General features: G+C 39.0%; 2 protein-coding genes across 10 annotated transcripts in view; one reads left to right on the top strand and one right to left on the bottom strand.

Annotated features, from left to right (window-relative positions):
• Positions 1-17,531, top strand: part of CHPT1 (choline phosphotransferase 1) — a 21,193-nt gene extending 3,662 nt beyond the window's left edge. For 2 of the 4 annotated variants that reach the window (XM_027680486.1, XM_027680488.1), the window contains exons 2-9: positions 4,559-4,706; positions 5,682-5,823; positions 9,276-9,360; positions 10,932-11,063; positions 11,451-11,609; positions 13,409-13,534; positions 14,017-14,127; positions 17,367-17,531. In XM_027680486.1, coding sequence (XP_027536287.1) covers positions 4,559-4,706; positions 5,682-5,823; positions 9,276-9,360; positions 10,932-11,063; positions 11,451-11,609; positions 13,409-13,534; positions 14,017-14,127; positions 17,367-17,411 — 948 coding nt within the window. In that variant the 3' untranslated portion in view covers positions 17,412-17,531. Of the gene's footprint in view, positions 1-4,558; positions 4,707-5,681; positions 5,824-9,275; positions 9,361-10,931; positions 11,064-11,450; positions 11,610-13,408; positions 13,535-14,016; positions 14,404-17,366 lie in introns of all 4 variants that reach the window. The other 2 variants (XR_003533717.1, XM_027680487.1) reach the window with 2 other exon arrangements.
• Positions 16,509-27,789, bottom strand: SYCP3 (synaptonemal complex protein 3). Of its 6 annotated transcripts, none has more exons than XM_027680493.1 (9): positions 27,719-27,789; positions 25,582-25,725; positions 24,354-24,429; positions 23,322-23,356; positions 21,778-21,895; positions 20,763-20,862; positions 19,917-20,015; positions 17,582-17,686; positions 16,509-17,446 (listed from the first exon to the last, which is right to left on the bottom strand). In XM_027680493.1, the coding sequence occupies exons 2-9, from the start codon at positions 25,709-25,711 to the stop codon at positions 17,393-17,395; spliced, it is 717 nt and encodes a 238-aa protein (XP_027536294.1). In that variant the 5' UTR covers positions 25,712-25,725; positions 27,719-27,789; the 3' UTR covers positions 16,509-17,392. The 6 variants fall into 6 exon arrangements, with proteins under 6 accessions (XP_027536294.1, XP_027536295.1, XP_027536290.1 ...); XM_027680494.1 differs by having other exon boundaries at positions 25,582-25,728; positions 27,719-27,739; XM_027680489.1 differs by lacking the exon at positions 27,719-27,789 and adding an exon at positions 27,473-27,712 and having other exon boundaries at positions 25,582-25,728.

The following is a 27,789-nucleotide window of genomic DNA, read 5'->3' as shown; positions in this document are numbered from 1 at the left end:
CTTTGGTCCTCTACTGTCATGGTTGCTCATGGAGGGGCCTGACTTTGGTAATCCTTCAAGCTCAGCCACAGTTCTCTCTAAAAGCATAGAAAAGTTGAGTGGAAGAGACCTTTAAAGGCCATCCTGTCCAACCCCCCTGCCATGAGCAGGGACATCTTCAACTAGATTGGGTTGCTTAGAGCCCCATCCAGCCTCACTGTAAGTATTTCCAGGAATGGGGCATCTACAACCTCTCTGGGCAACCTGTGCCAGTGTTTTACAGCTCTCATCATAAAAAGAAAATCCTAATATTTAGTCTAGATCTACCCTCTTTTATAGAGTCATAGAATCTTAGAATGGTTTGGGAAGCTGGAATTTTAGGACAGAAATGCGCACTAACCGTAATTATTACTTTGTATTGAATTTATATCTGTTAAAAAATCTCGTAGCAGTTACAGCAGGATCTAAGCAAACAATTTGGCATAGAGGGAAGACAGGAAGAGAAAAGCATGGATTATGGATATGCAGTTCAGGCAATTATAGCAAAAAGAGGGCAGGGGCTCAAGGGTTCTCATGCAGAGGGAAGGAAGGGAGGCTTGTGATGGCTAGCTCCATAGAATTGTTTAAGAAATAGTGTAGTGAATTTATAAAAGGATGTCATGCCTTGCTAAAACATGCTGTTTAGAAAGCCATACATCTAGGGAGACCAAAAAGCAGTGGAGGGTCTAGGTGACTCCAGCTATCTCTACTATTAACTGCTTGGAGGGAGAGGAGCATTGGTGAGATGCTGCCTCTGCTTCTCTCTCTCTCTTTTTAAAAAACTTTCTTAAAAAAAAAACCCAACAACCTTCTCCAAACAAACAAACCACCTTTAAAACTGAGAGAGGGATTATCTTGAAGTTTTTCCTGCCAGAGGGAAAAATAAGGGGAAGATATTCACAGGCATGATATTATGTAAACAGCAAGGGCACAACTGAGGTTTTTGGGAGAGAGAATAGAAAAGTAGAAGAGGTCAAACTGGAGAAGCTGCTATGAACTGGGTGTGTGTGTCAGCGGGGGAGAGTATGAAGGACGAAGTCCCTGACTGGGTAGAGATGTGTGAAGCACTGAGTGGAGTGGGAAATTCATCCAATACCAATCAGTGAGGAACAGAGCAATCAGTTGTGAATGGGAGAAGGAGGTTATTTGGCATGAAGTAAGACAGTGAAGGTCCAGGAATCCTGACACTTGAAGGAAATGAGCTCTTTCAGAGAGAGCTTGTTGGAGAGAGGAGGATGCTACAGGAATGCAGGGAGTCCTTGGTGTGCATGTACTTGGACTACAGTATAATTTTTTTATTATTATTTTTATTATTTTTTTATGTTTTTCAACCCCGCCCTCTTCCCCTGCTGTAGTTCAGGTTTGAACAGCCCCCTCCCTTCTCCTGCTATTAGTACAGCTGCACACAGTGAAGAGAGGGAAATGATTCATGTTTGGGGGGAAGAGGGAGGGAGTCCAGTCAAAATGTCCCTCTCTTCTGGATTTATTCCAAAGAGGGGCCATGTAAACTGGGGCAAAACTGTTAGCTGTGGATTGAGGAAGTGAGATTATGGCTAAATATGATGAGTAATTAAGGGGAACTGAATCTTTGAATATTGCAAGAGCTTGGCTCGTTGAACCCTCTGGACTTGGGAGCTTTGCTTGAAAGAAGTCGTAAGGGATCTCCCTGACACATGTAGTGTTCTGCAGCTTTGGGCGCTCTTTTGTGAGGTGGAATCACAGAAGCAGAAGAATGGCTGCTGTTCTACCTCTATTGTGTCTGAAGGAGAGGCATGTCACACATACCTGTCAAACACAACATGCACATGGCTTATTGTTTTGACACCCTCTGGTTCAGTAGATGACCAAACCTGCTGTATCGAATCTGTGTGTGACAAGATTCTGGGGCTGTATCGTCTTTCAGACATCCTTTGGAATTGAAGCAGAGAAGCATCTCCTCCACTGCTGGCCTCCTTCACCCAAGTTTGTGTTCTCTTCTAGTTCTGTGAGAATAGCATCTGGCTCTGGCCAAATAATACATTTGCTTGGGCAGGATATCACTTCGGGCAGAGATAATAAACACCTCATCAGTGAAAAGCTGATGATTATTGGGAGCCTCTTGACCTTTCTGCTCAGTCTGTCAGCCATGTCAGCATTCTCAAATGTTCCCACTTCACTAATTTGTGAACTACTTGGGTCCAGTGTGGGAAGCTGTCAGGGGACATCCCTGGATGGAAAGCCAGGCATGTGAGAAGGTGGAGGAGACAGCAGCTGTAGTTGTATTGAGAAGGTGAACAGCAGAGAAAATCTGTGGTTATTAGGAACTTTGGAAACCTCTGTGTACCGCTGGTGATTTGGAAAACTGTTTTTTACTGATTTAAACATTAGAGCATTCATTTAATATGCAAAATGACAGTTGATCACAAATGAATTTTGGTTATTACCACTTTGGGTTAAATTTGAACTGACAGCTAAGGGATGAAATGCTCCAGATGGTGTTTCTAAGCTCTCTGACACCTGTTCCCATGTTCTTAACTAGGATTTTTTTCCCTTCTCCTCAACTGTGGGAATACTGATACATCCGCTACAGGTGCTAACGGATACAGATGATCCTTGGGAAGAAGGTGAACACTCTCACCCTGCCTTTCCAGATCAAGGGGCAGAGTGCTTTAGTTTTGGGGTCTAGGAGGACCGTTGCTTTGATTTGTCCCAGTAGGAGCTAATGCAAACAGATTTGGATCATCAGTCTGAATGATTATACCTGTATTATAGCTTGCAACTAGACAAAAGTCATTTCTTTGTCAAAAAGATCTAATAAGAGAAGTTTGAGTTAAAGCTGATTTATTTGTTTTACATTTAACGTATTACATTTGTTTTGCAGCAAGATAAATGTAGACAGTGGTACCTTGAACAAAAATTCTTGCATCATGTTCTGTGGGTTGTGGAAACTTTCATAAACTATCTACAGTGACCAACATGCAGGCCTTCTGGTTTGGTTAGAATTGAGGCTGTATTTCGCATGGAGCTTGCATTTAAAAAGACTGTGCTGATGCTATGCATCAGCACTACAGCTAATGTTAAAAAAGTTGTGCCATAACACATTTCTCTTCCTTAGTGGTGTTTCAATGATGGAAATGATCAAGTTAAGTAAGAAAGTGCCCATACTTTGGCATTTGACTTCATTGGTGATGTGTCCCTCACTGGAGTGAATGCTGAGTGGCTAAGGAATTTGGCTAGCATATTTAGCACTGGATACAGTCTGCTTTCATCTGTGGTATGGAGAACCTGATAACTAAAGCAAGCTAAAATCTATTTCAGTTAGAGGTGTATGATTGCAAAAGGAGAGGAGCCTAATGCAACCAAAAAGCCAGTGTTGTCCTGTGCAGAATTGCCAAGTGTGGCCTTGTTTACTTGCTAAAATCCAGGGATTAGGATGACAAGTTTTGATAGATCTCAGTCGTTTCATAACTGGCAGAAGCGTGTCGCAGCAGGGACGCCTCGTGAAACACTGCAGGTTATCTTTGTGGCACTTCACGGTAATATCGGTGAGATCTGATCTGTCTAAATCTGCTTAATAGCCTTTACTGGACTTAGAAAATACATGAAATCATGTTGGTCAATGTGTGCTGCAGGAGAGGAATTGCAGAGGTGGAGTGCCACAGCAGCTGTCCTTTACCTGGGAGTCGGAAAGGATCCAGCCCTGTGGGTGTTCACTTGTTCAACCTGCAAGTTGTATTTCCAGCATTTATACCTGACTTTTCATGAACAGTGCTTCTAAATGCTAAGGATACCACTTGACACTACTTAAGGCAAAAATGTTACCTGTGCTTTGTTCAATAGATGTTTTAAATAATTTTTAGCAAAACTTAATTCCTAGGCATACTGACTGTGCAAATGGAAATAATTCTTTTGAAAGGAATGACTGCAGAACGGTTCCTTTGAACCTAAGACTGGTGTTAATGTAACTAATTCACAGCTCATTTTGAAACTCTGATAGTGTAAATTAAGTAGATAGTTGCTCCTGCATATTTAGTGAATGGTCCAAAGTGCCTATGTAGTCAATTTTTTCTATGTTGGATAAAATATCTTTCCCTAGAGGCTGAAGTCTTTATATGTATATATTGTAAATCTGAGCAAATCATCTAAGTGTCTATCACATAAAACGCTGAGGGCTTTAGTAAGGGCTTTGCCACTGCTTTCTTTCTTAATCTTATTTTTATAACATTTTTCAGCACAAAGAATGCAAATAATTAGAGAAATATGGTGGTTTTAAGGTAGAAAAATAAACCAGTTGATGCAGAAGAGAATGTAAAGTTTTGGGTTTTTTAAAAGTAAATAGAAAGACCTGTGTTCCACTGGTGTATCTGAAGTAGTTCATTACAGTAGTTAGTACAATTCACATAGAAATTAATGCAAGGTGTTTGGTTTGCCCGATAATTAAGTGACAAATAGCACAATATAGTATCGTTTTCTGCTGAACATTATTTTACATTTAATGAAACAGATTATCAGCTAAGAAATTGGGAACTACCTAGTGACCTTTTATGTGAATCTCTTTCAGGCACCTTCTTGGGCATACATCCTGGGTGCATTAGGACTTTTTATCTACCAGTCTCTGGATGCCATTGATGGGAAGCAAGCCAGAAGAACAAACACTAGTTCTCCTCTAGGAGAACTCTTTGATCATGGTTGCGACTCTATTTCCACAGGTAGCCTTCACCTACTGTTACCCATCCTAGTTCATAGAAGTTACCCCTGCTCAGAGCAGGGTCAGCATATTCCCATCTTTTAGTATAACTTCTCCATCTCCTGGTCCATGCAGCCAAGTCTGCCTCTGACCTTTTCACCCCTGACCAGTGTCAGGGGGGATATTTCAGAACTTCCTTTGGCAGGTGTTGGGTAAGATGCATTCTGGTCTTACTTACTGTGCACCTTCACATAGGATGTTCTTTGAATGAGCTAGATGGTGAACAAAGAACTCCATGAGAGCATGCCTAAAAATTCTTTACTTTGCATAGCCCATGTTTTCCAGCAGGGTACAGGTGATGCCAAATAAAGTATTTGAAAGACATAAAAGACTGATGCTGGCATGTGAAACTAGAGATTCAACTTTAGGAGTGAGGTGCCAAAAAATCAGTTTGGTAATAGGGCATCCAGCCTGGCACTTGGAAGAAGGATAATTCTGTAGAAGAATGAGTTTTAAAAAAGTTGTGAGTCCTTAAGAAGTACGCCTTGCTCAATTTCACTTTCCAAAACTTAGTGGCTGTTGGTGCCAATGCCTTCTGTAAAGCTTACTGGCTGAAACCAGTTGCTCTGGGAGTTAGTAGGTTCTTTATGCCTCATTTCCCAGAGGAGTGCAGCTGCCAGTCTCTGAGCTGGGCCCTTCAGCTGAAGTTGCTGGTGTTGCAGAGAACACGGTGATGACAAGGCTAGGAGAAGGGAGAACCCCTGAAGGCCAGAAGGCAGGGCTCTCACTTGGCAGAAAAGGAGTGCTGTGTTTTGGCCTCTCCTGCCAGGACTCTCTCTGAAGTTAGCAGCTTAGCTACTAAGTAAAGTATCAGTCATAGCATTACTTTGTTAGAGTGATTGTAAAATGCCCTGTGATTTTTATTTTATTTTTTGTAATTTCTCTGTATTTCAAGCAAAGAGGTTATATAACTAACGTGTTCATTTCTGCTTTTCAGTTTTTGTTGTCCTTGGATCCTGCATAGCAATCCGACTAGGAACAAATCCTGACTGGTTGTTTTTCTGTTGTTTTGTGGGACTGTTCATGTTCTATTCTGCTCACTGGCAGACATATGTATCAGGCATACTAAGGTTTGGAAAGTAAGTAGGTATCTTTAGAAGCACATGTGGCTTAATGTCTGAGGCTGCTAGCTGCTTTCAGTTTCTTCTTGGTTTACTCCCTGCTTTCTCTTTCTCTCACGTTCTTTCTCATCTACCTTCCACTCTTGTGTTTTACCTGGCAAGAAGTTTAAACTCTGCATAATACTGAGGACTTGTTCTTTTAGCAGCTGATTTTTAGCTGTATACACTTTGTTTGCATGCATTTGGCTCTTCTGTCTGCAGATTTGTTCTCAGAACCCATAAAAGCACTGTGCAGGCTCAGGCCAGAGACGTCTTGTTTACATTGCAGACAAGTGCTCTGTGTAGGAGTAGGGACAGACCAAGCATCTGCAGTACCTGCCTTTGTAATCTCTCAGCCGCAGAACAGTTTCAGCCCCAGGGGACTCTGAACCACATACATTTTTAGATATATTCCCCTGCTAATGGGTTTCCCTTTCATAGACATCTTCAGTCTTCCTTGGAACAAACTCTCTGCATCCATTGCATCCTTCAGCAAGGAGCTCCACAGAGCTATGGCGGTGCTTGAACAATTACCCCACGTTTATGTGGAGGCCTTGCTTTTAATCTGGCTCATACTGGTTTTGATGTCCTTTAGGTTTTGTGTTAGGTCGCAGTTCTGGAGATTGCTGTGATGCTGTTCATTACCTGATAGAAGTTTCATCTGTTTCACTGCAGCATAGGAGGAAAAGTCATAACATTCATGTAGAAGATATGATTTCAATTTAACTGCTAATAGTGTGGGGTTTGCTGCAGCCTCCTGTAGCTGTGGTGGTGCCTAGCCATGGCCTTTTGCTGTTTTAAGCAATGAGCTGCACTTCATTGAGGAAGAGATCAGAGACTTCCATGGCAGCAAAATGGGAAATAAGTAATAGATGAAGGCTGTCCTTCTGCTAATCCCAGTCACTTTCCAAGTCACCTGTTCATAGTCCTACTTAGCTTTGACCTGTGAGAAGCAAATCTGACTATCCCTGGGCACACAGGCTGGTGACCAGCTGTCCTTCCATACTGTTCGATGTCTGCATTGAATGCAGGCTGTCCCTGGGATATTGCTAAGGGCTCTTTTTAGTTTGCTGATAATGCATTTTACCATGCAAACTATAATTCTTCTGCCTGCCTGCACATCCTGAATTTTTAAAGGACATCTTGTGCTGTAAACAAAAATAGGTGCTGTAGAGTGATGGCTGAAATAGGATCATTTCTGTGCGTGACTGAAGGGAGATGGACTGTGCCATGAGCCCTGGCATTTTGCAGACATGATTGCTTTTCTGTGCCTTTTGTTCTTGCAAAAAGTGTGAGAATGATTTCCCCACATCAGGAAGGCACTGAGACTCCTATACCACATAAAAATTACATCATTAAAAACTCAGTGGCTTCTGCTTAAGCACAGTGATAGTGCATAGTACAGACAGTTCAGAATGGGCTAGTGTTCCATGCTTACTGTTTGAAGTTAAACAGACAAAACTTTTCTCCAAGATAACTCATTTCTGTTCAGTGAAAACAGGTCACAGTTTTTTTCAAGGCTTGCAGTTTTGTTTCTCTTAAAAACAGAGGTGTGAGTCTAAATGAAGAAGGCATTAGTATAGTGTTCTAAACATGGTAATACATAATAACATAAATGGAAGCTTTCACTGATGCTATTCCCGAATTAGCAGCACTTGATTTTAGAAATCGAATCACAGATGAGAGATTCCTACTGCTGATGGCCAGGAAGGATCAGAGAGCTGAATAATGTAACACTGTCAGGTTATGTGGAATACTGCACAGTGTCTGATTAAAGTCTTTGGACTCTGATTTGGGCTCTGTTGCAACCAACAGTCTGAGCCTCTGTAAAACTGAGTATTAAACTTTGGCACATATAATGACTCAATTTCAAGCCTCCTCCCGCCACCAGCAACAACAAAGGCAATACAGATTAGAAATAGGTGTTAACAGTGCAGAGTGCAACCTGTGAACACTTGCACTTGCACATGGACACTTTTGAATGATGTAACTAAGTTCAGCAATGACTGGGTAGATGTAACACTTCATCCCTGGCAGATAGGGAAGAGCCCACTCCCAGCACCACTGTCCCGTGACAGACTGTCATTTGACTTCAAGCCAGTTCATGAAATGGGCAGAAGATGAAAAGCCTACACTAGACTGGCAAGCTGAACTGGCTCACCTTGGAGTCTGATGAGCACTACAGCTGGTAAAGTTGGACGAATGCAACGGTGTAAGAAGACAAGAACTCCCCATTCTAACAGCTTTAAGTTGTGACAAGCACCTCATCTTATTACCTAGCTGCAGTTTAAACTTTGGCTCTAAGAGTCAGAAGATTATCATGAAACCTAGCATATTTTATCACCATCTTTCTAATGAAAGAAGAGAGTTTAATGTTACCATGATTATCAAGTTCAGGTGAATGTTCTGTTTGCCAAGAGTTGATTGCTCTCTCCCTTTAAAAATACACTGTTTCCTGTGCAAACAGTTCACATGCTAAGTAAGTAACAATACACGTTGACTTTGGTCATAATATGTTAAACCAGCAAATTTATTCTAACTGCTAAAAGAAATGTTGTATTTTGAACATTTATCGTCACTGCTGGTAGCTTCAGTATGAAGATCAGATACCTGTCTCAAAACCTTTGGTACCTTAAAAGGCACCTTTGATGTGCACAACTTTTTTTTTTTTTTAATCATTTATTTTAAAGCTTTATTGGAAGTTTTTAGAGTCTTTTTTGTCTTGAGCCTGTGCTTAACTTTTTTTATATATGAGTTCTTCTCATAACATTTCATCAGTTTAAGACAATACTAAAGAGTTGTCTGAGAACAAAAAAGTTGGAAATCTAGACTTGATAGGCCATACAAGGCCACCTTTTTTAAAACAGCTTTTATGAAGAAAAAGCAAGATAGCAATTACATGTCCTCAGAAACGGGACAGATGCTTAGCTATCCACTGACTCAGTCCTCCCTTATGTCCTGCAGGCTGTATCTGTCAGATTTTCATGATATGCTGGCTTAAAAGAAATCCCTTCTGTCCCAGCCTGCTCTTTACAGTCTCTGCTTTTATATGCTCTGCTTCTATTGGAAATGGTTGACTGCATTTACCTGTGAGCTTCCCTTAAACTTTGATTTGACACTTACATACCAACAAGTCTGTAAATTTGTACAGAATTCTCAAATAGTTAACAATGTATTCATTAAAGATTTTCCCCCATTAAAGTGATATGCAGCTTGCTCCAGATAAGGAGCATAGCTTTAATTTTACATCTTAGCCAGAGATGTGTGCCTACATATAGAATACCTTTCTCAATCAAGGAAAGTAATTTATGTACATTGATGTAATATGAAGCATAGTTACTGGGGTTTTATTCTCCCCTCCCCACACACATACACTTTACACACAGCAAAAAGTCCTTTTCTTTAACTAAATCTCTTCTTTTGCTTCACAGAATTGATGTAACTGAAGTTCAGATAGCCATAACAATGCTGCTCTTGATATCTGCATATGCAGGAACAGCAGTATGGGACTATAAGGTAAGTGTGTTAAGTGTTCAGAGTTTCTCTTGAGCATTCAGTTCCTGTAAGTGCTCACAGTTCCTGTGGTAATTGAAGAAGTCCTGTGCAAGTACCATTGACACCAACTAGTTGTCTAATGTTCTGTTGTAGCTTATTGTATAAGTGCAGGTTGTTTTGACGTTGTAGTTACCTTAGATATAATGGTGTGACTCCCTATGCACAATTTAGAGCTACATAGAGGAAAAAAGACCCCATCTGCCACTTATATGAACTTCTGATCTGGAAATAATACTCTACACTTCAGCAAATAGTTTTTGTTCTGGTTTGATATATTTTGGATATTGTAAGACATACATTTCTTTTCAGTTAAACAATCTATTTTAAAATTTAAGGATTAAATGTTTGAATCTAATGAAACCATGGGATGAAGTCAGGGGGGTTTTGGTTGGTCCATATTTGTGTTGATGCAGATACACTGATTTTTAACAGTTATGTCACAGCCACATAAATATAATATCTCTATTTATAGAATTGCTTTCTATCTCTGACTTTTATTCTGATCTTTAGAGATGCACTTTAGTGGACAGTATCAGAAGTACATGAAACTTAAGATCTTCATCCTTTCTAGGGTCTTTACTCAGAAATTTATAGTTCTGCTTGGCTATAGCACAAGGAAGAAATGAAACCATTCCATACTATTGATAACCAATACAAATTAACCTAAATATAAACCACCAAGAAATTAAAATAAATTCATAAGTTTACTCAGCAATTAAGAAATGCTTAGCTAAAGTTTTTCCTTTCCCCATACTGCAAGATATTTTTTGTTTGTTTTCAGAAAACTTATTTTAATGTTGGAAAATAAAGTAGGTGCATTAGACTTTAATTATGATTGATTTCTTTTTCCTTCACTATTAAAATCTGTTGTGGTTATGCTGTATCTCAAAACACTATATTCAAAACTATAGTCAATGGTTTCAATTTATTACTACTTTTTTTTTAATCCTCTGCTGCCTTTGGAAGGTTCCTTGAAACTGCAATTGATTCCAAAAGGTAACTGTTTAATTAAAATTTGTATCTGGAGACTATTCAGCATAGTCTCATGATATGCAAAGATACAGCATACAAATAACCTACCAAAACACAGCAGGCAGATGGTGTTTGTGTTTCCTGTGGTTCAGTGTTGTGTTATCCAGTGAAATAGAAGGAACTCCCCTCCTTCCCCCTCCCATACCATGGTGATGCAGTACTCTGCGTCAAGTTTTTGCTTATGTAGTAAAAGTGTTTGAAGAACATAGGAAGGAGGAACAGAGTAAGATCCAGCTGAATCTCAAGAACAGAACTTACGTACTCAAAAGTTGAGTTTAAACATTACAAAAGATATCTCGTTTCCTTAGTAAGGAAACAAATTCCAAACACTGTTGTCCTGAGCTTTTTCCTGGGAAAGTGAAAGTTGAAATAAAATGTTTGTTTAGTTGGTGTGAGTGGCTTCTATAATGCCTTTTTAAAAAAAGGTGTTGTGCTTAACCTCTGATATCTTTCTCTTGTCTTGTGGTTTTTTTGGTTTTGTTTTTTTGTGTTCTGCTAAGGTCCCTTTGGTGGGCTTAGAACTGAAGTTCTTTGCAGTTATTGGCATCCTGTGTGGAACAGCACTTTCTTTTTTCAATTACTTCCGTGTCATCTTTGGTGGAGGGGTTGGAAAGAATGGATCTACAATAGCAGTAAGTTGCTCTAAAAATCTGAATGAGGTTTGAATAATTTATGCCTGTAGTTTATTGCATTTCGGATGATCATAAGGGTTTTATTTGTTTAAGCATTTAAGCAGACAGGCACATGAGTGTTGAATGGCTAAAGCAAAGACTGTATTATCTAACTTCTCTCTGCCTGTTACTAGATTTCTTCTGTCGTGGGAGCCAGCAATGAGTTTTCTTACAAAATTGATTAGTGGTCACTGCAAAGGATACCAATAGCAGTGGCCTAATGCTAATGGACTTCCGCAAGTTTTGGCAACTCTGGTTTTGTTTAATGGGATTTGCAATATGTATAAAATCTGGACCTTACTGTGTGACTGAAGTCTAAGACAAATTTTCTGTCCATTTACATTTCAGGGAACGAGTGTTCTTTCGCCAGGCCTGCACATTGGACTACTTATCACACTGGCCATTATGATTTATAAAAAGTCTACAACTCAGCTGTTTGAAAAACATGCTTGCTTGTATGTCTTAACATTTGGGTTTGTGAATGCCAAAATCTCACAGAAGTTGGTGGTAAGAATTTTTCTTTCAGTCCTTAACCTCCTAAAACTAAACTGGTTCTTGGCTTAACACTTTCTAGATCAGAAGGCTTCATGCAAATTTTCCCATTCTGCTCTGCCAATGTATTACCAGTTTCATTATGACCAAGACACTGAACTATACTCAGGGTCCTACAGACAGATTCTATATGATACTGCTGCAAATGCATACTTCCTGTTGAACGTATTGATTAGAACTTTCAGTTTTGTTTAATTTACTCCTAGAAATACACTGTCTATCTTTAACATCCTAACTCTGGTCCCTCAAACCTTACTAACAGTGCTGTGACTTCTGATTTAGTTATCTGAAAGAGGAATTTACTTCAATCATTAAAATTGTGAGAGAAACTTTCCTGTCTTTTTCTTTTTTATACATAAAAACCTCATCAATGGATTAAAAAAAAATCAAAAAAAAATCTACCTTACTACATATTTGCTAATAACAGTAATCCAGCCAGCTCATTTTTTTCTCCCAGCATGACATTTTTCCAGCACTAGAAAACAGGTATTTGACAGACTTTTTTGCTAAACAGGTGTTCACCTAGTGAGCTACTACCTCTTCAAGAGAGAGAATGCTGATAGGAATACTGAGCCTTAAGACTGAACTTGAGGCAGTTCTGTCAAACTGATGATGAACTGCCTTGTTCGTTCCTTGCTCATTTGGAGGAGCCCTGGGTCCTTGTAACCAGCAGTCACCCCTTTGTGTATGTGCCCTCATTCATGGGCATTGCTGAGCAAACCATATTTCCCTTCATGACTTATGTGTAGCTTTAAGGATAATCTGCTCCAGGAGCAAATCTGTAACAGCAGTGGGGAGAGGATTTCGTGGGTTTATCTGGAGTGAGCAAACTGCAGTAAAAACTGAAGGTGTCACCTGGTGGGAGGCCCGGCTGAGATCAGTGCAGTTTTTGTGGATGTGCCAGAGCTACTCCATGGGTGCTAACCCTGCAGGGCTGCCATTGCACACCACTTGAGATGTCAGCCAGGAATTGCTCCCTTCAGCAGATCCCGCTAGCAGGAGAGATGCATCCTTGCCTGCCTTAGTGTGGAAGCCTTTGTCAGCTTCTGCCCTGGTTGTGTTTTTGGTTTGTCCTTAGACTGGAACACTCACAGGCTTTTCTGTGAATTTTGCTGTTCAGCATGGAGTTGAACATGATATGTTCTTATGCTAAGAGACCACTTTGTTCACTAGAGCTTCTCGATACTTTATTCATACTTGCCGAGTATCCACAAGCAAGGAACTAAGGAATGACAGGATGATTTCTTATGGCAGACTTGGCACTTAGACTCCTTTCCTTTTGCTGTTTTTAAGCTTCCTGGTACGAACTCTTCATATCTCTTTTATTAGGTCACCAAGTTTTTACAAAGAACTCCTAGTTAAAGGTGAGCTCAAGTTGTCTCTAAGAGTGCTAAATATGGGGAGAACAGATTTCTTCCCTTTGCCCCCAGTAATGTTCTTGTGGTCAGTCTGTAAAGTGTCTCTGAGCATACATCATTATCTTTACTAAACAGTGAGAACAAGTCTTGTTACCTAAGCAAAAGCCTGCTTCCTAGTTAGCTTTTGGCTAGGAAAAGCCAAAATTTTCAAGTTAAACTTGAAAACAACATTTCAAGTGGATAGTATTTGTTTTCAGTAATACACTTGCATAGTCTTACCCTTTGAATACAACACTGACAAAGAGTGGGAAACCCCTACACCGGTACAGATGTAACTTACAAGAGAACACGGCTGTGCAAGGAGGTCATGCACGTTTGCTTTTGTTTTTTACATAGGTGGCTCACATGACAAAAAGTGAAATCTCTCTTCAGGACTCTGCGTTTATTGGGCCAGGACTTCTGTTTCTGAACCAGTACTTCAACAGTTTCATTGATGAATATATTGTTCTATGGATAGCATTGGTAAGTGGTTTATACTTTTAATTTGGACCATAGTTAAAGGAATGGATTGAGAATTGTCCCTGTAATTCTGCTCTGCCATTTCTGACCTGCTCCCATTTCAGCTGTCGCTGTGGAGGGAGTGCCAGAGTACCATGTATTTTGGGAGCTGACTGGCTTTCTTTCCTTGGAAGAGAGATGTGAAAGTAAATTTACAAATCTCTCATGTAATTATGCTTTAGCCCATGTGGGTTTAAATTGTTCTGTGAACTGCAGACTAACCTTTGTTTATCGGACTTTGTAAGTGTTTAGTGCCGTTTGGGTGTTGGGGTTTTGGGGTGGTTTTGGTTTTTTCTAAACTAGACCACTGTGTAGCAATATGTTAAAATGATTGTTACACTTGTCACATGGATAGATCCTTCCTAAAGTATAACATATTTATAGTAGGGACAATTGAAAAAAAGGTTGGACTTTGTTTTAACCTGTTCTGTTTTGCTTTTTTGAAGTTCATATCCTTGTTTGATATGCTGAGATATGCCACTGGTGTGTGCCTACAGATTGCTGCTCATCTTCATATACATGTCTTCAGAATTTCATCTCATCAAGCTCCTGAACAGGTTCAAAACCATAATGACTGATTAAATAGGTCAAGGACAAGAGAAGAAGCATTTAGGGGAATGTTGAATGAACCAGCCCCTCTGTTTTTGGGAAAACAGATTAAGCTTTTGAAGAAAACAGTTTTATGAGAAAGTTCACCGTATCCCAGACATTACCAGATGTTAGAATTAGTAGATAACAAAGTTCTGCAGATGCTATTGTGATCAATGCTTTTGAACCAGGATGTATTTCAGACCATCAATACCACATTTGAAAATGTTGCCCTTTCCTGTTAGGTAACTTCAATTTTGTACTTCTCTTTTGGTGAATGTAGGCTGCAAACCAAGGTGCTACCAACCAGAATTTAAAGAGGAATTTCACATTTCCCTAGACCAAGTGACTAATATTGTAGCATTAGTTTCTAAAGTTTTCTTGGAAGTGCTCTGAAGTGGTAGTCAGATGTACCAATTAAATACAATACTGCAATATTAAGACTGGTAAAATGAGGCAGCCATGAGGTAAAACCACTCAATCTCTCTTCTGGTATTTCTAAGGAACAAGCTGTTGGATCAGTAGATGAAGGAGGTAGAGTTCAGGAAAATTTTATTCTACTTCAGAGTACTGTTACGAGTGCCTTTAGGATTCGTGCATTCTCTAGTATCCAACCACATAAATTACTGCTACCAGATAAAACTGTAGCTTGTACTTTCTTTCAAGGCCAGTTTCTGGTTTTGTAGTCATAACAAGGTTTGTCTCACTACACTTCATTGTTATCTGGACTAGAGGGAGCTGTGTAATTCAAGGATACTGACTTTAGCTACCCTAATGTGTATCTGTGAAACTGTGCAAGCAAATGACAAAGGTCATTGACTTAAATGACTGCAGCTCTAGCAATGCAACCCACCCATGTGTATTTCCCTGTGTGGTATTTTTGCTATTGCTGTGTTCATCTTCCTTATAATTGATCTAATTTTCTTGTAGCTACCGCTGTACTTTATCCAAACAAAACAGCACAAAACTAAACCATAGTGTAAAACTCCAAACCAGGAAGTCAGGCCCACTGTCAGCCCGTCTCTTTAAGACCAGACCCCCTGGCTAACATAATGTGCCTAACTACAGGGCTGTTGTCATTGGAGAAAAGTAGCTTATTATCTGTATGAACAAATCAGGACTTGCACTCAAACTCTATAAACTTAAGCTCCTTTAAAGAGGTACTATTTGAATACAATTTATGTAAAAAGCTGTTGAATGTAAGTGTCCATTACTACTTTCAGTTGTTGATATGTACCTGAGCTCTGAGTTCATGAAGTCCTTCCTGAACTGTTCAATAAAGAATGCTGTGTTTTTTTTAAAAAATTCTACCACTGCAGCTTCCAGGCTGCACACTAATTCAGAACGACTTCCTGAAGTATTCAGGGAACTTTATTACTGGTGTACTGTCTGCTAATCTGGAGGGAATAAAATAGCATCTGCCACACTAACAAGAATTTACTGATACTCTTGAGGGATAACTGTAACAGTTACTGCAAAGGACTAGAACTCTGAAGTGACTCACATCAATTCCAAATGGATCCTACTGCTCCTGTTTGAGACTGGGAAAGACACAGCATCTACACATGAAGTTAGCCTGAACCCAGACCATAGAAAAGAACACTCTAAACAACCACCTGATGAAAAGACACAGGCACCTTCTTTAGAGTGAGATGATTTGGTTCCCCACAATGGTCAAAACTATGTCATGTCATAGTAGGCGTAAATAATTCTAAGGATATGATTGAGGCATGTGGATGATAGGAAACCAATGCAGGAATCCCTTAGAAAACCAGAAACGTGAGTCAATACTAACAAATAAAACCAGAAACAGGAGGAAATACTAACAAATAACCTCCTATTGAAGATAGGAAGCAAAATCTGTTAACTGTTTCATAGCATCTAATTGTCCTTAGAGGGCTGAGACCCAGCAGCACAGTTACAAATCCTGGTACCCACCAGAGGCCCATATTGCCTTTGCATCATTGTAACAATGTAACTTCCATAATTGCTCCTTCCCTGAATCCTAGTAGAGGCAGAACAAGGAGTTCCATACTGGTTTCTTATTCAACTTCAGTTGCAACCTGATAGCTGAAGTTGCTGCAGGTTACTTTTCTCTAATCCAACTTCCAGAACTGAAGAACCATCAAATGACTTGATTCTGAACTAAAAATGCTAGTAGGCTGAGGGGAAGGATATGGTTTTGAAATATATTGTTATGAAAACATCACATTTGTGTGTGTGGGTGTGTGGATGGTTTTTGTTTTATCAACTGTGGTATGAAATCAAAGCATTAAATGTGTTAGCAACTACCTAATTTGTGAAAGTGGATATTCAGGTGCAATGGTTTTCTATAGAAACAAACTGCATGCACACTAAGCCAATTGTTTAATTTGTACTTGTTTACTGCAATGAGATACATGAAAGATAAATGCTTTACCCTTAAAACTCAGGCCTCCCTAAATTGCTAGTCATTTGGGATTGCAAAAAGTAATATTCCATCTCAAAGGCTTGTAATAGCTTGTACTAAGTAAATGAGGTAAATGTACCCCATCTTCTTGCAGTGGCTCTACAAGAAGTATATGCCCCAAAATGCATAATGTTCAATTATGCTTACTGGAGCTGATACATAAAGCTCATCATTCAACTAAAAAAAGCCCAATGTTTTCTGGACAAATTACAGCAGTTCATAAATCTCTTACTAATACAAGGATATTTAAATACCTACTGTAACAAAAGAGTTAACAAAATTTACTTTTATTTATTGTAATGCACATCATTAAACAATCTTACATGTCATATCCTGTGAACTTATAACTGCTGATATGTTAGCTGACTAAATGATGAAACTACAGAAATCTGCATCTTGTGAAAAATGCTTCTACTTGCACAATTTACCTAAAGGCCTAAAGTTAATATGTAAAATCTGGCTATTGCAGGTTTTCATTAATTCTGCCCATTGTAACAATTTGGCATTAGAAAAAGTGAAACAATTTTAACAGTCCAGTGCTATTGAAAGTTAATATTAAGTAGTTAAAAATTAATTGGACAGACAGTTTGGGGTCCATACTGCCCCGCCATTAATACAATTTACTAATATACGTGCTTACAACATTACTAGACACAAGATTAGAATAATCCATGAAAGCCTTTAATAGGAACCTTAAAACATTTATATCTTAACATCCTTCTCTGTGGCTAATGCCTGTACTTGTGTCATGTTACTTAGGTACAACTTGTTTCTCCATTGAGCCATCAGAATAACATGGACTGAAGAGACTTGCGAACAGTTGCCATCTCCTGCTGTTGCTGTGACGAGAAAAGGAGATAATAATGAACAAATGCCATATCTATATGAGTCCTTTGAATTAAATGAATGTCAAATGACTTTTAACAGAATGTTCCATTTTTGCATTTAACTAACTTCACAGATCTGATACTTACGGTGTCCATCATAATCTTCTTCTGCAACATAGCCATTTCTTTGCGGAGTTCATTTTGGGCACCCGCCAGAAGATTTTCATTGCTCTTCTCCAGCTCGTCCATGCTCTGAAGTTAAGGATAATCTTAATTCAGAAATCCTCAGTGTCAAAGAGTTAATTTAAAACAAACCAATCATTCATTTTCTTACTACAGTTTAATTTTTACAGTGATCACTGATAATTGATTAGTTTTGTCACAAACTTGACAGAGGAATCATACAGGACTTCATACTCCAGCCTACATTCCTATTTAAACAATATGGACCCTGTGAAGGAAATGGTACCCTCCAGTCAGCTTCTGTGAGGTCTTAGCTAGTTATTCTGCATTTTAATTAAGAGTTCCACAAGAAGAACTTGAAAGACATCTGTCAGGAATGCTAGGGGTTCAATGTTATGGCAACCTTGAGGGAATTGAAGTAAGGACTATAAAACCCATTACATGTCTTTGCACACTTCTCCCCAAATAAAACTCACTGGTTATCTTCCCTTTTGTACCTACAATTATGCCTACCTCTGTGTATGTGTCTAGTTGCATTTTCTTTAACTTACATTTACTTAAGCATATTTGAGGCTTGACTTCTACCTTTTGATCTTTGAGGAGAAAAATCAAAGTAATACTTGACCTTCTGTTCAGCTTTTCCTCTTTGATGAAGACATTTTTGACATTTTGGAATAGTTATTAATGCTTATGTAATATCCTCTCCTCTAGACCCCTGGTGGCCTAGTGGTTAGCGTGCAGGACTTTCACTGCTGCGACCATGGGTTCGAGTCCCCGGTCTCCTGGCCTGATGGAGGTCGTTAGCCCTGTGTGGCCATCCATCTATGAGAAGGTCACTCTAAACAAACCTACGTCCTGAGGACCTCACTGCCATTGTCCAAGCTTGCTTGGCCCCAGCAGATGAACCTTAGGATTAAAGGGTGGGCTCAGTTCAGCGCAGGCTGTGTCTCACCTAAAAAATCCATTGCGCAGGCTGGAAAGGTAAAAAGACCTTTCCCCAAATCTTCGTTCGCGAAGATGGGCCATTATTTTTATTTATTATTATTATTATTATTATAATATCCTCTATAAATTTTGACTGTCTTAAACTAAGAGTTGCTCTATTTCAGATTTATTTTCCTAAACTACCAGACTTGGAAAAAAACCCACAAAACCAAACCAAACACAAAGCTTATTGTAACTAACTGAAATTTCAAAATGGGACCAGTTAGAAAATGACTTGAACAGAATAAATTAAAGTTTGTCAGAAACTGACAGACTTGAATCCACCCCATATACTGGGGGCCATGCAGCTGGAAAGCAGCTTGCCAGAAAAGGTCCTAGGGGACACCAAATGGAACATTAGCCAGCAATGTGCCTTCCAGCAAGGCAACCAACAGTTTCCTAGGCTGCATTAGGAAAAGTGTTGCCAGCAGGTCTAGGGAGGTGATCTTTCCACTCTACTCGGCACTGGTGAGGCCATGCCTGGAGTGCTGGGTCTGGTTCCAGACTCCTCAGTATAGGAGAGACATGTACATACAGGACAGAGCTCAAAGGGCCATGAAGATGATTAAGGGACAGAAGTGTTTCTCATGTGAGAAAAGCATGAAAGAGATGGGACTGTTACGCCTGGAAAAGAGAAAGGTAGGGGGATCTTATCTATATACCTAGTGCCTGAAGGGGAGAATGCAAAGAAGGTGGAGCCAGGCTCTTGAGGTGCCCAGTGACAGGACCAGGAAGGACAGACAAACTGAAAACAAAGGAAGTTCCCTCTCAGCATCAAGAAACACTTTTCCTGTGAGGGTGACTGAGCACTGGAACAGGTTGCCCCAAGGGGCTGCGGAGTCCCCCTCCTCGGAGATACTCAGAAGCCATTTGGAGGTAAGTCCCAAGCAACCAACTCTAGACAGCCCTCCTGTACCATCTGCTGGCAAGACCAGATGTCCTCCAGAGGTCCCTTCCAACCTGAGTCCTTCAGTGATTCTATGGTGCTGTGCCTCTGCATTCATTACAAAATCAATCATTTAGGGTATTTTCATTTTTCTCACAGTTTAATTTTCAAATACCTTAGAAAAATAGCGGTGGAAGGACATTCTGGGAATGAAGTGTTTTGTTCTTGATGTAAAATGAGTGGGGAAAACCTTTTTTTTTAACTAAAAAGTAAAATTTTTGTGGAGCTCAAAATATTTTTTTGCTTGCTGTGTAGTATGTAGCTATTTTGTTACAAAAATACCAAATAATTTAAAAACCTAAATTACTACAGCTTTCTTAAGTGATATGATAAGGATCAGCTGCCTTCCAAGGAAAAAATGTACTGTACCTTTAAGAACTGCTCATAGAGTTGCTTAATGGTTTTCAGTCTCTGACTTTGAACTATTCTTGCCTGTTGAAAAACTTTTTGTTGCTGACGAAGCATATTCTGAAGTAGAAGAAAAAGGAAAACATAATTGCATTAGTTGTTAACCAAAGCACTTAGACAGCACACCAATGTCATTTTTCAGAATCAGAGATTCTGCCTTCACTGGAAAATCTGCACCTTGTAGATCTCTGCCCAGAGTTACCCTTGCTCTTAGTAATGAAAGTAAGATGAAGACTGGATTAAGCCCTGAGTCACCTCCTAAGGTCCCTTCCAATCTGACTTATCCTTGTAAAATCCTATGAAGATTGCTATCCCCTGCAGCTCCTTAGTGTGCTGCCTAAATGTGCTGCCTGGGGAAAAGTAAAACTTGCAAATGTGTTGGAAGAACAAATACAGCAACATCACTTTATTACATTCCATGGTATGGTTCCTATCCCCTTTCAATTATAAAATTCTCTTACATTTCCTACATCCAGGCATATTTTTAAGCAAACTACTTTTAAGAAAAAACTACTTTCCGTTATTCCTTTGTTCCCTGAACCAAAAGACTGTAGATGCACAGAAACAGCACACATCTTTCTTCTCCATAAATGTCTTGGCTTTTCTCAAGCCATATGCTGGCCTAGGGCATCACTTAGTGCCATTTATAAACTTGCAATAAAGTTTATAAATGCAACTCTCTTTGCAAAACATAATCACATATTTTTTTAAACTACATGAAGTGTTTTTACATTTTTTGAGTGTCTAAACAACAGTACTCCCTTCTTGTGAAAATACAGTGAAACTCGTGCCACGCTGGAAACCCACCGCTAGTTTTTCTTCCTGCTCCTCTGCTTTTTGCACATCTACATCCCATTGCTGAAATAAAGTCAGGAACTGCTGGGAGAATTCATGATTGAGCTTCTGCCTATAAACAGACACTATCTGTAAGTATGACAAATGCTATCAAGAATTACAAGGAAAGCTAAGGTTCAACATACACATGGAGTAGGATAAAAGCTGACATAGATAATGAAACAGGATATTTAGACATCTGACCGCAATTGAATAGTGTGTGTTTTGAAAAACTGAACAGACATATACACACACACTTTGAGTGAATATGGATTATATACATATAAGGAGACAGCACTCGCATACAAAACTCAGGTTTTAACTTAAGGGGTTTTTAACGCAAAGTTGATCAGCTTATTAATAAGTTTATGATGATCTAAGTTTCTCCATGTAAATTTAAATTTTGTCCATAGACGTTTCAGATAAATATATATATACACATATATATCTAGAACAACACCAAGACAGTTGTAAGTATTGCTGACTTTCAGTTCTTAGCTGTCTCATTTTTCAGTTTGCTCTACCTGTAGTATCAGATGTAGTAATTAAATATGTCTTAGGAGGGGAGAGAAATATTATGTAGGGTGAAAATTACTTTCTTTCTTAACCTGAATAGCATTAAAGTTTTACTGAACATTTTTTCAAGTTTTGAAGTAGAAACAGAAAATTCCAAAGTGGAAAAAACCCTCCTCGTTGTTTTAAAAATAACATCAAAGGTCACTTTCCATAAAAATAAAACCAGCTCTTTAACATACCTTGCTCTCAGAATTTCAATTCTTAAGTTTCTCTGTTCAAAAGAGAATATGCTAAACTATTACTGTCAGTTTTGCAAAATGGACACAACTGAAGGCAGCAGAGGCCCTGAGCAGATATTGACTAGAAGATACAGTACTTGACATTTAATTGCAAGAAGACAGAATAACTATCCATGCTGTGACACAAAAGGCAATCTGGTTCCACAGGTTTGAAAACCAAGGGTAAATGTTACCTTTGCTCCTGCTGCATTTTCCAAACATGTTCAATCTTCTGGTTACTGGTTTTGAGTGAGGCTTTTGTATACATTTCTAATCTTTTTCTCTTAGCTAAGAGAGCCTTGTTAATGTCAGCTAAAAGTCAAAGAATATTTAGAAATTAAGCACAGTGGATACATTGTGCCATTTATTAAAAATACTGAGAAGCAAATGAGGTGTGTTCTAAGGGAAAGAAGCGTTGCCCAGCCCCACAACAAGTGTAGCACCGCCTTCAAGTCCCACCTCTCTCAGACGCCAGACCAAACAGGACCCACTGTGATGTGACTCAGCTGTAGCTGCTTTGATTCTGTCAGGCCAGTGGTGAGTCCAGTGTCAGACTGGCTTTGAACTGACACACACAGTGAACTCAAACTCCAGTGGCTTGAACTCAGGGCAGCTGCAGTGCTTCCATTCTGTACACTGAGATCGGGGCCTTCCCTACAGATTATTGTGGTCCAACATGCACTTCCAAGGTATCACCTATGCAGGAACTACACACATATTCTCGGAGCACTGGAAGCACTACCTGTCAATTCACACTGCGTAGGCACATTGTATTTGGACATCTCACAGCCTACAAATTCTCCATTCAAAGCTAGAGATAGCTTGCACAAACTTCCTCTTTCCTCTAGTATCTCAGGATATTTTAGTAACATCATCAAAATCTTCATGAGTTTAGCTGCATGACTGTGGGGCTAGGTCAGAGTTTCCAGACCTTCAAGGTGGTTTTTCTCTAACCCATCAGCTATCTAGAATTCAGCTGGTACTTTAACTGTAAGTAAAGCCATCTGAGGATCTGACTATGACTATACTAAATCCTACTAAGTGACATGCATAAATCTCTCATCACTAGGTGACTGGCATTACTTACCCTCATTATTTGGCTCTTCTATAAACTCATACTCATCCTGACTGCTAAAATTCTCTTATCTGCTGATTCCCTATTCTCTAAATTTCTGAAGGTGCTGAGTAGAGACTACTCTCTCATTCTCTGTTGCAATTAAAGTTTACTTCCAAAGTTGCTTGTCTAGAATTAGAACCATTTGTTCTACTTAACCACTTATATTCACATTTACCTGCCCCGTATTTCTCACTCAAGTCTTGCAATCTCCAGTATCCTCCATGTCAGTGTAACAAAAAATTGAGTGAGAACAACAGCTAACTAATATTGTCCCTTTTCTCTACAATATATTCACTACCTCTTAAACTTCATCTTAAAATTGGAATTGTCAAAAGCACTCATGCATCTTTCCCTTTTCCTTTGTAGTTACCTACGTAACTACGTATTACGTAGTTACCTATGTAATACTTACTTTATGTGCAGTTATTCCCTTTTCTTCTTTCTCTTTGCTCTACTTAGATATAACTTTTTTTTCTGAAAACTGGCTTTATTCAGAAATGCTGAAAAATGCTACAAAGACTGTTTATTTTATGTAAGTCTTGAAAGTTATGTTACGGTAAGAAATTACTGCCAATTCTGCAACGTTTTTTTTTTAATTTATTAGAATGTAAATGTACTTACCTCCAAACCTTTCCAGCATATTCTGTACTTCACCCCTAGAAAACAGCGTTTAAAATTTTTATTTGCACATTTTCTGGCTTTAGAGTAAGACCTGTTTTATGTGCTTAAAACTAATTTTATTCATGTGCCTATTACTTGTAAGCAGTCACAGAGCTGCTACTGCTCTACAAGATAATTATACTCCTTTTCTCCTCCTGTGAGAGGTCTTTTTTAAGACTGATTTGCTTGTTTAAAAAAAAATACTGGAATCTATTAACTTACTCCCCAGTAAAAAGACACTGTTAGGCATTTAAGGGGCCTTGAGTGAGGGCATTCAGTAAATAAAATTGATTATTCCCTAGACAAAAAGAAAACACAAAGAGTATTTGGAACATCAAATGAAACAAGTCCATCCCAGATAGCATGACTGGCACAGTAAGAAAAATCCAAGGTAAATAATATCAAGGTTCGTTTTACAGCACCTTTAAGATGATAACACCAGTGTGAGAGGCAGTGGTACAATACAGTAAAAACAATATCTTCAACTCAACAGCTGTAATCTCCTACAAAACTATTTCAGCATACACTTTCTTATTGCATTTACACTGCCCATAATTATTAAATGTAATAAGATTTATCTGTAAAAAGAATTTATTTTTCATGCAATATTTGGATCATTCAAAGTACTGGTAATATGTTCAAGCAACTAAAATCAGAGGAAAAAATAATGGAATTTAATGAAATTATCAACAATTTAGGATAAAACAAATATTTTTAAAAGAAATAAATATTTTAAAAACTTACACAAATATATCATATTTTCATTCGTGTTCAAAAATATCTACAAAGAAACTGCAGAATTACTAATTTTAAAATGTTACATTTTCTTTTTTTACCTACAACTGCTGTAGGTAAAAAATTGTCTGTCACTTGATTTTGAATCAAATACTAACCAAACCAAAAACAAACAAAGCAAAACAAGCATAGTGAATAACTGAAATTAGTATCTACTTGCTTATTTTGGAAAAAAATACCTTAGACACATAACCTTACCCCACATCATCTGGAACCACATGAGTAGTCGCCAAGGGTCTTTTCTTTCCATGCTTGTCCATTACTGGTGTGTCGCCTTTAGAAAAATTACAGAAATACTTACAAAAATACCTTCTATTTTGTGTGGGTGGTTTGAGTTATTAAAAGTGTAGTTACTTTTCTGTAATGCCATTTTTCTGAACATGTCTCGTGGGTCTCAGTTCCTGTCAGTAACACATGCAGCTCCTAAAATTTTGATTGTGGAGTTGACAGATGGTGGTGAATTATTCCGCAAAGCCAGATTTGAGCTGGCACTGCCTTGAGTTCCTCTACACTGGTCCCAACCTGTTTTACTTTCCCTGTCCACTACTACCCCATTAGTTGCAACCCACAATATAACAATCATCAGAAAGGTAAAAATAACGTAAAAATCGAAAAAGCCCAAACTGTTAGAATTTTACTGTACAATGAGCACTGAAATTCTCTCTAACTTTTAAAAAGCAAAATCACAAATATATATTTATATTACTTTGAAAAAAAAATATCCTTGGCTACCAGATTTCTGTTAAAGGCGGGGATAAGTGGGACAGGAATTTAGTCTAAACAAATGAAGGGGAGAAATGAATAAGAAACAAGCCCAGAGATAACTGCTGAAAGATAAAAATTCAGAAGTGGAGTTGCATCAAACTTTACAAAAAACTAGCATGTGATGAATGAGAACTGTATGTTTAAGCGAAGTCCACTTTTTTATGACACTCCCTCAAAATTAAACAAGAATCCCTTGTCTGATTTATTTTCTTTTTGCCTCAGCTTTCTCCACTTTTTCTTTTCTTTGGTTCAGATTCTTCCTGAAGTGCTTTTAAACCTGCCAGACTCCAACTACCTTATCTGACTCAGTACTCCATACAAGCAGGCAGAGTTCTTCTGCTCTGTCCCACTCTCACAATGTTCTGTGCAGCCAGGTGACAGAAGGATATGGCATTAAAATAAGGTAACATAATCACGTAGCAACATTCTACTCTATTGAAGACTCCACCTGTAATTTCAAGACATAACAGTGCACTACACAGAGCTATTCTGTTGGGTTCTCTCCTCTTACCAATCAAAACCACACAGTAGGAAGCTGGTTGTCTTAAGCATTGTAAACCCTGCTTGCTCAGACACTGGCTGACACAGTCTTTCTATTCAAAGTCAGGAATGTGATAAACTTCACATTTTAAAAATGTGCTAAAAAAGGGCATATAAGCACCTTCTCTAATATCTTCCTCTGATCCACTCAGTTCTTTTCTATCCTCCTCAAAGTCATAGGCAGGTAGGGTCTGTTCTTCTGGTGCTGGTTTACCAGCTTTTCCTCCATGCTTCCTTCCCGATGGTGCCATAATGAGATCTTTTCCTGCTGAAACAGTACACTGTATTTGTTACATAACTTTCCCCACAATAATTTGAAGATAAATATGTTTTCATGCTTACATAGACCTGCCATGGATACCTCTGTAACAGTCTCCACGTGTAAGGATATGTAAGCAGTCAAACTGTTTTAGTTTTGAGGTGTTCAGGGGTGTTTTAAGAACTCGATAAAAAAATGCCAGGGCTAATAGGAACACACTTGATTTTGCTGAAAAAGAAGTAAATTATCCATTTTCTTAAGGTGCCTGCCTGCTCACCTTCCATGTTTATTATACATTTTGTCATATCCAGTACTGCATTCCCCAAAAGCTATGCCAGTATTCTATTTTACAAAACATAGAAATGGTAAACCATAAAGAACAATGTAATTCTACAAGCCATCCCGCACTATAGAGACAAATATACAAGTGCTTATGCCATTTTTAAAAGTCCTGGGCAACTTTCAGCTTCTGAATTATCTTTCTTTATAGCTATTATGCCTCTGCACTCTGTAATGTAACTAATGCCATTTCTATGTTGGCAAACATTTTACACATACACTACCCTCTTAAAAAATATTAATTGATTTACTTTAGTAATAGTAATTTTTATATATTCTGTACATTTTTATAAATATTCAAGGAGAAAAAAAATCTATTTAGAAGAGAAAGAGCATAGTTGTAGTCACTAGATGCATGAGTGACAAAATATTTTTTCCTTAGCATTTTATCAGCAATAGCAATAACATACAAATACAACAGGAAATAGAAAGCTACTGAATCCTTGCTGAAATATTTCTTCTTCTTATCTTTTTCTGATAGCAAAAGCTATAAGGTATTTCAAGTTGTGTCACATGACATTTCCTTTAAAAAATTCTTTAAAAATAACAGAATTCCTTGGAATATGGAAAGATATCAGCTGCTGGTACCCTGTTTTCCAAACTGAGCAAGACATGACTCAGTAGTGGGTAAACTTCTCATTCTAGACACAATTCAACACAGCTACAAATATATGTAGGTTTTCCACAAGCCAGGGCACAGATAGATCTGAAAATTAAGTTCACACAGTGAAACTGGGAACTCCAGTAAAGGTCTTTTGTATTTCCATGACTGTGAAGTCACCCCAACATTAACACCTCTCACACACCTGAGTTTCCTATTTCTGTTTGTTTGTGGTTTTTTAATTATTTGTCCACAGTTGTGAAAATATTTTTTAACCACACATTACATGGATCTATGTAACATGACCACACTAAGCTAAAACACACTGCTTTGTAATACCCAGCTTTTTCTGAAGTTGATACTTCTCTCTGTGGTATGAAGATTTTTAGACCTTGCAAGTGTCTTGGAAAACAAAAGCAAAACCTCTTTAAATTATTAACTGGAAAAATCAAAAGTCCTTGCATTAAAATTATCCTCAAATGAGAGAGAATTTTCAACACTCGATCTGCTTTTCAACTACTGTGATTGTTGAAAACATGATATAAGGAGGAAAGTCCTGGTGCGGCATCTGGCTGCGCCTGTTTCTGGGCTGCCAAAGCACTTCAACATTTTACTGCAAGCACGTATTTTATCTGACATACAGATGCTTTGTCCTGAAAAGCAGTTTACAAAGCAGGACTCTCGAGTCCCCCCCACAGGCATAAAACGATCTCGCCACCTCGCAGCCCTCGTTCAATGCTATGTACCTGTTTTAGCCGATTCAAGGATCTTCAACCGCGAACTGTGTATTTTTTTTTTTTTTGAGAAACTCACCTCTTTTTTTCACCCTGCCCCAAAAAAAGACATGAAACAAAACGGGGCTTCTGCGAATTTCCTACGTGGGGCTTTTCACGGCGGGGACGCACCTGTCTCCACCTCAGAGCAGCGGGGGAGACTCGGGCCCTCAGCCGCCTCACCCTGAGGGCACCCCGGGCGGCAGGGACAGGGCGCCTCGCACCCTCCCGCAGCGGAGGGAACTCCGCTCGCCCCGAGCCCCTCTGCGCCCCCCGCAGCCCTCACGTTCCTCCCGAGGCTATCCCGGGCGACAAAGGCTGACGGGCACGGCGGGACGCGGTGCCGCCTCAGCGCCT

The sequence above is a fragment of the Neopelma chrysocephalum genome, unplaced genomic scaffold, assembly GCF_003984885.1.
Source record: "Neopelma chrysocephalum unplaced genomic scaffold, ASM398488v2 Primary Assembly neopelma1_59, whole genome shotgun sequence".
NCBI lineage: Eukaryota > Metazoa > Chordata > Aves > Passeriformes > Pipridae > Neopelma > Neopelma chrysocephalum.
This window is presented reverse-complemented; position numbering and strand designations above follow the sequence as displayed.

What these genes read in the sequence shown, in the direction of transcription:
- SYCP3 (XM_027680493.1), bottom strand. Translation starts at nt 25,711, where the DNA reads ATGGCACCATCGGGAAGGAAGCATGGAGGAAAAGCTGGTAAACCAGCA. An exon ending in TCTATGAGCAGTTCTTAAAG is followed by an intron (nt 17,687 to 19,916) that starts GTACAGTACATT and finishes CCTTAACTTCAG; the next exon opens with AGCATGGACGAGCTGGAGAA. An exon ending in AGAAGATTATGATGGACACC is followed by an intron (nt 17,447 to 17,581) that starts GTAAGTATCAGA and finishes TTCTCGTCACAG; the next exon opens with CAACAGCAGGAGATGGCAAC.